Genomic DNA, 13,407 nt, shown 5'->3' on the forward strand with positions numbered 1-13,407 from the left:
AGGCGAAATTTTCCGCCCGGACAGATTGACTGAAATCGATTTCAGATGAAAATTCGTTGGTCGGTCAACATTTGCATTAATTTCAGAGCAGATTCGATCAGTGATCGAATCTGCTGTATATCTGTGGGTAATCGACATAGTGTATGGCTACTCTAAGGCCTGAACAATTTCCATCGTGCTGTAAGGTGCAAATATGGGCAGGTTGAGCAGGCCACAGCTCAGAATAAACTGTCCACATCCATCTGATGGCTATTTACCTCTGCAAGCAGGAGACAGAAGGCCCTTGGCCTGGAGCCCACTAAAGGGATTTCAGCTGCGCTTTGAGATTGCCGACGATCCAAAAAGCGATACGCTGATTAAAGTAAATGGAGGGGAAGGCAGAGGAGCAATTACAATTTGGCCAAATCAGACTTGCAGGTCCTGCAGCATTTTTGGAGCGATTGCAACACAATGCAAAAGATAGAACTGCTGCAAACTCGTTTTTCAAAAACTATTTTGAATCGCTTTTCTAAAGCTATTTTGCAGCGATTTTTGAGGGCGTTTTCTGTATGTGAATAAAGTTTAAACTATTTACCATATTCCCCCTGGTCAAATTCTGGTCTTTTGCCCTGCCCTAATTGGAGATAGAAAAGCACCTGTGACCTCCTGTGCTAGCACCTGTGACCTCCTCCTGTGCTAGGACCTGTGACCTCCTGTGCTAGGACCTGTGACCTCCTGTGCTAGGACCTGTGACCTCCTGTGCTAGGACCTGTGACCTCCTGTGCTAGCACCTGTGACCTCCTGTGCTAGCACCTGTGACCTCCTGTGCTAGCACCTGTGACCTCCTGTGCTAGCACCTGTGACCTCCTGTGCTAGCACCTGTGACCTCCTGTGCTAGCACCTGTGACCTCCTGTGCTAGCACCTGTGACCTCCTGTGCTAGCACCTGTGACCTCCTGTGCTAGGGGGCAGGGCTACACACCAAAGGTCTTTGGAAATTGACCTCAAGGAACTGGTAAGTTTTTTAAACTTTATTAACATCGGATACAAAAGAAAAAATAAGCAAATCGGAAGTGCTATACCAGTGGTTCTCAAGAATCGCTGGAAATAGATCGAACAGGCCTTCCAACCACCATACAAATAGCTGTGGTGGACCCCTAGAAACCGGACATGTTGGAATGTATGGGGTAGACATGAAGGTCCTCAGTCAATCATTATTTGTTTTGAGTTTTCTCAAAAATAGATCTCTTTTCACCTCTGCTACGAAATACCTTTTCAGCACCTAACAACTGTGAAAATGACTAAAAAGTAGGCTTAAAAAACTTAAAGGGACTCCGAGCAGTGCAGAAACTATGGAAAGATGCATATCATTTTAAAGCTCTCTTTCTCCTCTTTCCAATGATATATAAACCACCACCCTACGTCTTTTAGTTTTCGCTATTTTCGCGATCGAAATTGCCGCGGCCGCGATTTCGATCGCGAAAATAGAGAAAACTAAAAGGTGTAGGGCAACGATTTAGGTGTCGTCAGAAAGAGGAGAAAGAGAGCTTTAAAATGATATCCATCAAGCCATAGTTATATTGTATTACACAGGACGACACTTTCCCCAGTGTCAGCAGCTCCATTCTGCTGAATGCAGCTGCTGACTTTGACAAAAAGTCGCCCTGTGTAATACAATATAACTATGGAAAGATGGATATCATTTTAAAGCTCTCTTTCTCCTCTTTCTGACGACACCTAAATTGTTGCCCTACGCCTTTTAGTTTTCTCTATTGTCGCGATCGAAACCGCGGCCGCTGCAAATTCAATCGCGAAAATAGCGAAAACTAAAAGGCGTAGGGTGGTGGTTTATATATCATTGGAAAGAGGAGAAAGAGAGCTTTAAAATGATGTGCATCTTTCCATAATTTCTGCACTGCTCGGAGTCCCTTTAAGAGAAAAGTTCACTGAATAAAGGGCTAACTCATGAAAGTCCTTTGAATGAGTCTGATTGCTTGCCTTTGGTTGGAGTCCGCTGGGAATATCTCCTGATGGGATCATGGCTTGTCCCAGCTTGGGAAATCCCGCTATTTATGTAATATATATTGTTCTATAGCTATATAATGGCTCTAGCGAGTGCTGTATTGAATACATAGATTGCGCAGTAAATAAATGTTATACGTTGAAGGAAAGTGCAGATTCTACAGATAAAACCTCCAGTTCTGAATGTGCTTACTGACTTATACCTTTAATAATAGATGACCACACACATTGGATTCTCCATCCATACAGTCCAGTAAAGTGTTCCAAGTGTAGTTATAAAAAATATTTCCCTTCTGCGGAAAGGCATCTTTGGTTAAATAGACCTAGGCCAATGCACTGCATTGTATTAATACTCCATATAAATTAATAATTTACAAGTACCTGAGCACAAACATACATCATAGCACCGAAGGCCACAGCTCAGTCCTCTCGGAATACAGTATGAGAACGGCGCAGAGTTCTGCTGACTCAGAACGAGAGACTCCAACGTGTATCAGAGCGCAGTGCAAATTCACAGGGGTCCGTCCAATCACAGAGGGGGGGCGGGTCTGAAGATGGGCCGCTGGGGGGGCACTTTAGGTGCAGTCCTGAAACAATGGAGACATGCATCATCATTCACGTGTTCCTGTTACACATATTGGCCTTGATTCATAAAAAGCAGTGCGATTAAAAAAAAAAATGTTGTAGGGAGAATACCGCACTCGGTATTTTCCCGGTCTGTGTGCTAATTCATAAACATTTCATAAACATTTCCCCAGCTGCCGTTGAAGGTCAGTAAATTACCGCAGCCCATTGAGCAGTAGAGTAGAGCAGTGTGGCGATATCTCTCTTTTGCCCTGCACAGATGACTCCCCACAGATGGATCTCTGCACAGATGACTTGCACAGATGACTCTCTGCACAGATGACTCCCCACAGATGGATCTCTGCACAGATGACTTGCACAGATGACTCTCTGCACAGATGACTCCCCACAGATGGATCTCTGCACAGATGACTCACACAGACTGCTCTCTGCACAGATGACTCCCCACAGATGGATCTCTGCACAGATGACTCACACAGACTGCTCTCTGCACAGATGACTCCCCACAGATGACTCGCACAGACGACTCACACAGACTGCTCTCTGCACAGATGACCCACACAGACTGCTCTCTGCACAGATGACTCCCCACAGATGACTCGCACAGACGACTCACACAGACTGCTCTCTGCACAGATGACTCCCCACAGATGACTCGCACAGACGACTCACACAGACTGCTCTCTGCACAGATGACTCCCCACAGATGACTCGCACAGATGACTTGCACAGATGACTCTCTGCACAGATGACTCCCCACAGATGGATCTCTGCACAGATGACTCACACAGACTGCTCTCTGCACAGATGACCCACACAGACTGCTCTCTGCACAGATGACGATCACACAGACTGCTCTCTGCACAGATGACCCACACAGACTGCTCTCTGCACAGATGACTCCCCACAGATGACTCGCACAGACGACTCACACAGACTGCTCTCTGCACAGATGACTCACACAGACTTCGGCTCCCTGCACTTTGCATTTTGAACACCTCACCAGAGGTGTCTGTAACTATCGTCAGGATTACCACTTGTTGAAGGCTTTATGAATTGACATTTGCTGACAATGTACTGACATGTGTTGGAGGAAACGACAGCCAAATCGGTAATTTATCTCCCTGGTCAGTAAATTCAGCTTTTCATGCGGTAACAGCAATGTGTCAATTCATAAAGGCTAAGTGCTCGGTAAAGTCTGCGGTTTTCAGTATTACCGCATGCGGGAATGCTTTATGAATTGAGGCCATAGAGGAACTGTCACGAAAATCTTGAAATGTAAAACCCATACAAATAGTAAGAGTAAAATGAGCCATACATTATGTTTCTCCGATGTTGCAGTCACTTACAGTAAGAAGTAGAAATCTGACATTACCAACAGGTTTTGGGTTAGTGGTTTGCGACTTTAAAGTCGGAAATTCCGGAAGTTAACCAGTGATTGGGACCGGAGCATCTGTGAGTGGCTGTGCCGGCACAGAACATCTGCGGGAGATCGTTAGAAGCCCCGGGTACGATCAAACCTCCCCTTTCCCCCCCCCCCCCCCCCCCCAAAAAGCATTCCTTTAACTAATTTCCAGCGCTGCGTAATTTGTTGGCACTTTATAAATTCAATAAAATAAATTATTCAGATTGGGGTGAGCTCTGAGGTGCCCACAATGCATCACTGCTGAATATGCAAATTATCTGTTCTATAGTTAAACACACCTCCAGAACCGCTGGAATGTAATGATGTGTCAGCTTGTCAATATGACAGAGCCACACTAATCCAACATGCATACAGCCTGTTTTTGGCTGGTTGATCCTCATCAGTGCATGGCATGGATTCATGTGGCTCTATGGGGCAAGACTGAAGCTCCCAGAGTTACAGATTACCCAACAAGCTCATGCTGTAACCAGAACGCCTAGCAGTGTGTAAGGGGCCACAAAGGACCAAAAAGCCTCCTAGGAGTTCTGGTTCACCATGAGCTTGTTGGGTACTCTGTACCTCTAGGTGTTTCAAATCCCTACCCCATAGAGCCAAATTAATCCATGCCATGCACTGATGAGAACAGTCCGAAACAGTCTGTATGCATGTTAGATTATTGTGGCTCTGTACAATTAACAAGATGACACATCATTGCATTCCAGCGGTTCTGGAGGTGTGGCTAGCTTACAGGGATGGTTTGCATACTCAGCAGTGATGCATTGTGGGAGACATCATATGCTCACTCCAACCTAAATAATCACAAATACCTTCTGTTTTAAGAAGGCAAACTTTTTTTTTTATTTTGCATATCATTTTAGTAAGGATTTTGGGTCCTTTTTTTTTTTTTTTTTTTTTTTTTTTAGCCCCTTACACACTCCCCATAAGCTTGCTGGGTAATCTGTAACTAGAAGTCAGACACTGAAAGCTGCTGTTGTGCATAGATTGTGTAGACAGCAGGTAGCCGGATGGCAGGAGTCCTGTACAATGCTATGAAGCTGCTGCTGATCTGTGTCTATAGCTGCAGACGGTGAGGAACATTGCTTTCCGGAATAAGATATCCTCAGGCAGCTGTTCTGTACGTTTCAGCGCTGGGAGGGGGCGGAGTAAACGCTGACATTTGGCTGCGCCCTCTCACCTGTAAACACGCACCGGCGTTCCCAGGCCAGCCATATACACGGATTTCTGACTGCGCTGTAACAGCTATAGGCAGCCACAAGTCACAATGCTTTCTGATCCAAGTCATTTCCAGGCCAGCGACTCTGCTGCCCGCGGCACTCTGCGCACAATCCCGACTACATGAAAGAATCGGAAGAGCGTTCAGCTTACCTGACCGGTGTAATCCACGGCACCGCAACTTCACCGGGGCACCGCACATCCGCCCACCTTTATTCAGAGGGTCTGCTGGCAGAGGCCGCTGCGGGGGGCTGGGGATGTGGGATCCCTGCGAGGAAAGAGAAAGATACTGAAATCCAACAAATACGTGAAAGGACTGCAAAGCAAGAATCAGGATGTATAAGTATTTATTGTGGTGCAACTCCCATCAGTTGGGTGCCGGGTGGTGCCGCTAAAAGTAAAATATCAGTAATTGAAATGACCAATATTTTACTGTGCACCACCCCGCACCCAATTCTAAGCTTAAAGAGGAACTCCAGTGAAAATAATGTAATAAAAAAAAAAGTGCTTCATTTTTACAATAATTATGTATAAATGATTTAGTCAGTGTTTGCCCATTGTAAAATATTTTATATTTATGATTTATATTCTGACATTTATTACATGGTGCCATTTGTACTGTTGGCAGTTGATGTAGCTGCTGCGTGCTGTTTTGGCAGTTGGAAACAGCTATTTCCCCACAATGCAACAAGGTTCACAGACAGGAAACTGCCAGAAGTACCATGGTCCTCAGAGCTTCTTCTGGGAAGGTGTTTCACCACAATATCAGTCATACAGCGCCCCCTGATGGTCTGTTTGTGAAAGGGAATAGATTTCTCATGTAAAAGGGGGTATCAGCTACTGATTGGGATAAAGTTCAATTCTTGGTCGGAGTTTCTTTTTAAGGTCGCATTCACAGTGGGACGTTGCGGAGCTGCGTTATAAAGTCTTATTATGCAGCTTACCGCACTGCAATGATAATCCTATGGGGCGTTCACAGTGTGACGGTAACGTCGCGTTGAAAAATGTTGCGTTGTGGTAACTCACTGCTTACAGTGCGTTACCTCTAAACGCATACACATTGCAACTTTGACGTCGCATTACACCGCAATGTCCCACTGTGAATACAGCCTAATTCTATGCTTTAAGTACCAATCTTAATCCCCCACCTAATGCCTAACCCCATGTAGGTGCCTGACCCTAACCTCCCCCACCTATCGCATAATCCCCCTGTAAATGGCTAAAAGGAGGACTCCCTGCCAAATTCCTAACCTTAACCCCCACACACCTAATACCTAACCCACCTGTAGATGCCTAACCTTAAACAACCCCACCTAATGCCTAACCCCTTGGAAGCACCTAACCCCAAGCCCCCTGCCTATAGCCTAACCCAGACCTCCCCCATAAATGTCTAAAAAGAAGACTCCTTACCAAGTGCCTAACCTTAACCCCTCCCCTTCCACACACACCTAATGCCTAACCCCACCCCCTCCTTATACACACACAAACACACCTACCTATCGCCCAACCCTAACCTCCCCCGTAAATGTCTAAAAAAAGAAGACTCCCCACCTAATGCCTAACCGCCCTGTAAGTGATCTCCCCCCCCCCCCCAGCTAATGCCATCCCATCCACCCTCTAGCGCAATCGCGGTGCCCAACGGACCTGATCAGCCGTAAATGGGGCTCATACTCCAAGACAAGTGGAAATACATCTGGTTCCTCTGGGCTGTGCCTGTGTCTCCAATCAGAATCCTTAATTACAGGGAACCTAAACTGAGTAGGATATGGACTTTTCCTTTTACAATAATACCAGTTGCCTGACTCTCCTGCTGATCCTGTGTCTCTAATACTTTTAGCCCCAGCCCCTGAACAAGCATGCAGATCAGGTGCTCTGACTGAAGTCAGACTGGATTAGCTGCATGCTTGTTTCAGGTGTGTGATTCAGCCACTACTGCAGCCAAAGAGATCAGCAGGACTGCCAGGCAACTGGTATTGTTTAAAAGAAAAAATCCATATCCTTCTCAGTTTAGGTTCCCTTTAAATAGAACTTTAACTGAAGTGGAAGTGGATGTTTCCTGTTAAACAATACCAGTTGCCTGGAAGCCCTGCTGATCTCTTGGCTGCAGTAGTGGCTGAATCACACACCTGAAACAAGCATGCAGCTAATCCAGTCTGACTTCAGTCAGAGCACCTGATCTGCATGCTTGTTCAGGGGCTGGGGCTGAAAGTATTAGAGACACAGGATCAGCAGGACAGCCAGGCAACTGGTATGATTTTAAAAGGAATCCATATCTTTCTCAGTTTAGGTTCCCTTTAAACTATGTTGTTGTTGTTAGACACCCACGGAAGCAGAAAATCATGCAAACTCCATGCAGATGGTGTCCTTGCTTGAAACTATTATCACTGCAAGGCGAGAGTGTTAATCACCCAGCCAAGGGATATCAATACATGCACCTATCTTGGTATTCCCACCTCATTTCGGCTGGAATATTTAAATGCACACACGTTAAAAAAAAAGTGAGTTGAAATGACCTTATTTTTCCCTTCCATAGATTGTCAGTATTCTGACTTAATTCTAGATTTAAAAAAAAGTTACTTAGAAAAGTTTTTAGTTGTTAGAGAGAGGTATTTTTTTCTCTAAGTAGTAATTCCACCCTCCATCTTGCACATTTCCCACTTCAATTACCAACACTTCAATTACAGCACAATCAAAGTCAGCGTTAGTTCGGGGCTGTTTCTGCCGTTCACTCTCCGACAGATCCGGGAGTGCTGAGTAGCAGCGAGATCAGTCGCTGGCGCACAAACGTATGCGCGGCATTAATGTTCCGTGTACGGCGCTCAGAACAGACGCTTCATGCCTTCAGCTCTCCAGGCGAGCGGCACGGAAACAGCCACCGCCACCAAATTTCAAGGAGAAGCTCGGATGTGCTGTCGGCCATGGAAGTTCAGGTACTGTTTATAGAGAAAATGCAAGTCTGGAATCCTGCAGGAAGCGGAGCGGTAGCAAGCCAATTATCCCGAACTGAACGGCAATTACCATCGCTATGAAAGCACACGCAGTGCCATATCCCCCTCTATAGGTTATTGTTATAGTCTTTATGGTGGTAATGAGTGCAGTAACTGACGCCTTCGTATACATGAGGGGTGTATTACTAGTAAGAGCACGTTATAGCTTAGTCCGGTCCTAACATGAAGGTATATGGTGATGTTATGGTTATAGCCCCTCTGACAAAGTACTCCAGCCTCCCCGAGTGCCATAGAACCAGAATAAACGTGATTACTCACAGCACAAAACGCAAGGAAGAGGAAAATTCTGTCCCTATGTTGTACTGCAAAGCACCAATGTGAATGTAGCCTTATTAAAGCAGTAGGATTAGCCATACTATGCCAGGGGAAAAAATACACATACACAAGTAGATAAATACTTGATCTACTTACATATCACATGTATTGTACTGGCCACGTTTTGATTTCAGTGAATATTATATAGTAAATGACGAGAATTCTGTTCCTGGTGGGGGCTATGTCTTTTGCCCACAGTTTAGGCTAACTCCTGATGTAATTTCTGCCCTTTACTTTTTTTTCTTTTCTCCTCCAATCACTGAGTCACCTCAGCCTTGCTTGTAAACACAAGTGAGCAGGGGATCAGGTTTCAGATAAGCGGCTAGGCAGGGAAATAAAGGGAAGAGGAGGAATATATTATAGATAAAAAGAACCCCCAGCATGCAACTGTTTGGCACTGACTACTAAAGGGCCAGTGCTCCTAAGGTATGTGATAACTCCAAATCATAACAGCAGAAAAAATTTTGAATGCAGGATTAGCATCTTTATCACTTTATACACTCAGACCAATTGCTGTTGAAATTTGATTTCTATGGTGACAATACCGCTTTAAATATGTACAGGGACAAACTTGGTTAATATATGATGGCTAACCTCAACCCCTCCCCACATTCAACTTTTCCTGATCCCCGACCTTAAAGCACACCTGGAGTGAGATGGATATGGAGGCTGCCATATTTGTTGCCTGGCAGCCCTGCTGATCTCTTTGGCCACAGAAGTGCCTGAATCATACACCAGAAACAAACATGTGGCTAATACAGTCAGGCTTCAGTCAGAAACATCTGATCTGCTGCATGCTTGTTCAGGGTCTGTGACTAAAAGTACTGAAGGCAAAGGATCAGCAGGACAGCTAGGCAATCTACATTGCTAAGGGCTCTTTCACATTAGGGCAGACTTTCTGCGTTAACGCAAACGGAAGCCGTTTGCGTTAACCAAGGTAAGATGAAAGTCCATAGACTTTCATTTTACCTTTCACACTCGACGCTGCGTTTCGATGCGTTGCGGTTCCGACGCACCCGGGCGCAGTTTTTCCTCCAACGCACCCGCGAGCCGGCGGTTTCCGTCGGGTTTAATTACCAGCTACCGCCGCTGATTGCGTCGCACCGCAGATACCCGACGGCACGCCGCAGGCAGACAACGCGTGCAGGAGAACGGCTCCTGTTCGCGTTGTCAGATGTGAAAGAGCCCTAAGAAGGAAATTAATATGGCAGTGGAGATCACTGACAGATTGAGGGTGTTTGAAGGCCCCAATGAAGGGGTGTAACTAAGAAATCATGCCCCCCCCCCAACAACAAAACACTGATGAGGCCCTTTAATGTTTACGGCCATTTCCCTTCCATACTCCTAGTGACCCACACAGCCTGGAGGCGGGCCATCTCACAAGGGTCCGAAAACAAGTGTGGCCATCAGGATCTTCCCACCCATAACAAGTGTAGCCACAACACACCTGATCTGGAGTATCAGAGGCAGGGAAGGTTAGTAGTTGGGGGCCCCTCACATCTCAGGCCCCCCTTCAGTCGCAGTGTCTGCTCCCACCACTATGGGCAATTAACTCACTGCAGATGTGCATCAGGTAATGATAAATACTGCTGTGAGCGTATAACATGTGAAAAGGCCCATCAGTTATAACTCTCCGGTAAGCGCGCCGTGCTAGCGATCAGCATCCTCACTGATTCTCCAGACCCTCCCGATACACGACTCACGTTTCTATGCCATATACTGCTGCGGATAACATTATGTTTGTATGAAATCTACAGATGAACTTATTGTCGGCATAACCGTCTGATGACCGCTGCGTGTTTCTCATTTGCGGTTCTGGCTATCAGGGGAGATGTGTTTTCTCTGCATCATTAGAGACATGTGAGGAAGAGACAATTCCGACGGGACAGACAAATGTTTATTATCTCGTGTTTCTGTGAGAAGAGACTTTTGTCTGCTTGGGATATTGGCATAAACAGAGCAATCGCCAAGCTTCCTGTCTGCCCGGGATATTGGCATAAACAGCGCAATCGCAAAGCTTCCTTTCTGCCCGGGATATTGGCATAAACAGCGCAATCGCCGGGCTTCCTGTCTGCCCGGGATATTGGCATAAACAGCGCAATCGCCGGGCTTCCTGTCTGCCCGGGATATTGGCATAAACAGTGCAATCACCGGGCTTCCTGTCTGCCCGGGACATTGGCATAAACAGCGCAATCGCCGGGCTTCCTGTCTGCCCGGGATATTGGCATAAACAGTGCAATCACCGGGCTTCCTGTCTGCCCGGGATACTGGCATGAACAGCGCAATCGCCAGGCTTCCTGTCTGCCCGGGATATTGGCATAAACAGCGCAATCGCCGGTCTTTCTGTCTGCCCGGGATACTGGCATGAACAGCGCAATCGCCGGGCTTCCTGTCTGCCCGGGATACTGGCATGAACAGCGCAATCGCCTGGCTTCCTGTCTGCCCAGGATATTGGCATAAACAGCGCAATCGCAAAGCTTCCTTTCTGCCCGGGATATTGGCATAAACAGCGCAATCGCCAGGCTTCCTGTCTGCCCGGGTTATTGGCATAAACAGCGCAATCGCCAAGATTCCTGTCTTCCCGGGATATTGGCATAAACAGCGCAATCGCCGGGCGTCCTGTCTTCCCGGGATATTGGCATAAACAGCACAATCGCCGGGTTTCCTGCCTGCCCGTGATATTGGCATAAACCGCAATCGCCGGGCTTCCTGTCTGCTTGTGATATTGGCATAAACAGCGCAATCGCAGGGCTTCCTGTCTGCCCGGGATATTTGCATAAACAGCGCAATCGCCGGGCTTCCTGTCTGCCCGGGATATTGGCATAAATAGAGCAATCGCCGGGCTTCCTGTCTGCCCGAGATATTGGCATAAATAGAGCAATCGCCGGGCTTCCTGTCTGCCCGAGATATTGGCATAAACAGAGCAATCGCCGGGCTTCCTGTCTGCCCGAGATATTGGCATAAACAGAGCAATCGCCGGGCTTCCTGTCTGCCCGAGATATTGGCATAAACAGAGCAATCGCCGGGCTTCCTGTCTGCTCGGGATATTGGCATAAACTGCGCAATCGCCGGGCTTCCTGTCTGCCCGGGATATTGGCATAAACAGCGCAATCGCCAGGCTTCCTGTTTGCCCGGGATATTGGCATAAACAGCGCAATCGCCAGGCTTCCTGTCTGCCCGGGATATTGGCTTAAACAGCGCAATCGCCAGGCTTCCTGTCTGCCCGGGATATTGGCATAAACAGCGCAATCGCCGGGCTTCCTGTCTGCCCGGGATATTGGCATAAACAGCGCAATCGCCGGGCTTCCTGTTTGCCCGGGATATTGGCATAAACAGCGCAATCGCCAGGCTTCCTGTCTGCCCGGGATATTGGCATAAACAGCGCAATCGCCAGGCTTCCTGTCTGCCCGGGATATTGGCATAAACAGCGCAATCGCCAGGCTTCCTGTCTGCCCGGGATATTGGCATAAACAGCGCAATCGCCGAGCTTCCTGTCTGCCCGGGATATTGGCATAAACAGCGCAATCACCAGGCTTCCTGTCTGCTCGGGATATTGGCATAAACAGCGCAATCGCCGGGCTTCCTGTCTGCCCGGGATACTGGCATGAACAGCGCAATCGCCGGTCTTCCTGTCTGCCCGGGATATTGCATAAACAGCGCAATCGCCAGGCTTCCTGTCTGCCCGGGATATTGGCATAAACAGCGCAATCGCCAGGCTTCCTGTCTGCCCGGGATATTGGCATAAACAGCGCAATCGCCAGGCTTCCTGTCTGCCCGGGATATTGGCATAAACAGCGCAATCGCCAGGCTTCCTGTCTGCCCGGGATATTGGCATAAACAGCGCAATCGCCAGGCTTCCTGTCTGCCCGGGATATTGGCATAAACAGCGCAATCGCCGAGCTTCCTGTCTGCCCGGGATATTGGCATAAACAGCGCAATCACCAGGCTTCCTGTCTGCTCGGGATATTGGCATAAACAGCGCAATCGCCGGGCTTCCTGTCTGCCCGGGATACTGGCATGAACAGCGCAATCGCCGGTCTTCCTGTCTGCCCGGGATATTGCATAAACAGCGCAATCGCCAGGCTTCCTGTCTGCCCGGGATATTGGCATAAACAGCGCAATCGCCGGGCTTCCTGTCTGCCCGAGATATTGGCATAAACAGAGCAATCGCCGGGCTTCCTGTCTGCCCGAGATATTGGCATAAACAGAGCAATCGCCGGGCTTCCTGTCTGCCCGAGATATTGGCATAAACAGAGCAATCGCCGGGCTTCCTGTCTGCTCGGGATATTGGCATAAACTGCGCAATCGCCGGGCTTCCTGTCTGCCCGGGATATTGGCATAAACAGCGCAATCGCCAGGCTTCCTGTTTGCCCGGGATATTGGCATAAACAGCGCAATCGCCAGGCTTCCTGTCTGCCCGGGATATTGGCTTAAACAGCGCAATCGCCAGGCTTCCTGTCTGCCCGGGATATTGGCATAAACAGCGCAATCGCCAGGCTTCCTGTCTGCCCGGGATATTGGCATAAACAGCGCAATCGCCGGGCTTCCTGTTTGCCCGGGATATTGGCATAAACAGCGCAATCGCCAGGCTTCCTGTCTGCCCGGGATATTGGCATAAACAGCGCAATCGCCAGGCTTCCTGTCTGCCCGGGATATTGGCATAAACAGCGCAATCGCCGAGCTTCCTGTCTGCCCGGGATATTGGCATAAACAGCGCAATCACCAGGCTTCCTGTCTGCTCGGGATATTGGCATAAACAGCGCAATCGCCGGGCTTCCTGTCTGCCCGGGATACTGGCATGAACAGTGCAATCGCCAGGCTTCCTGTCTGCCCGGGATATTGGCATAAACAGCGCAATCGC

At 48.0% G+C, this 13,407-nt stretch overlaps 1 protein-coding gene across 1 annotated transcript in view; it reads right to left on the reverse strand.

Annotated features, from left to right (window-relative positions):
• Positions 1–2,184: 2,184 nt before the first annotated feature.
• Positions 2,185–13,407, reverse strand: part of ADAM12 (ADAM metallopeptidase domain 12) — a 275,547-nt gene continuing 264,324 nt past the window's right edge. Inside the window, exons 19-20 of the mRNA XM_068258874.1 lie at positions 5,377–5,491; positions 2,185–2,587 (exon numbers count right to left, since the gene is read on the reverse strand). Coding sequence (XP_068114975.1) covers positions 2,469–2,587; positions 5,377–5,491 — 234 coding nt within the window. The 3' untranslated portion in view covers positions 2,185–2,468. The remainder of the gene's footprint in view (positions 2,588–5,376; positions 5,492–13,407) is intronic.

The sequence above is a fragment of the Hyperolius riggenbachi genome, chromosome 10 (assembly GCF_040937935.1).
Source record: "Hyperolius riggenbachi isolate aHypRig1 chromosome 10, aHypRig1.pri, whole genome shotgun sequence".
In the NCBI taxonomy this organism is placed as follows: Eukaryota; Metazoa; Chordata; class Amphibia; order Anura; family Hyperoliidae; genus Hyperolius; species Hyperolius riggenbachi.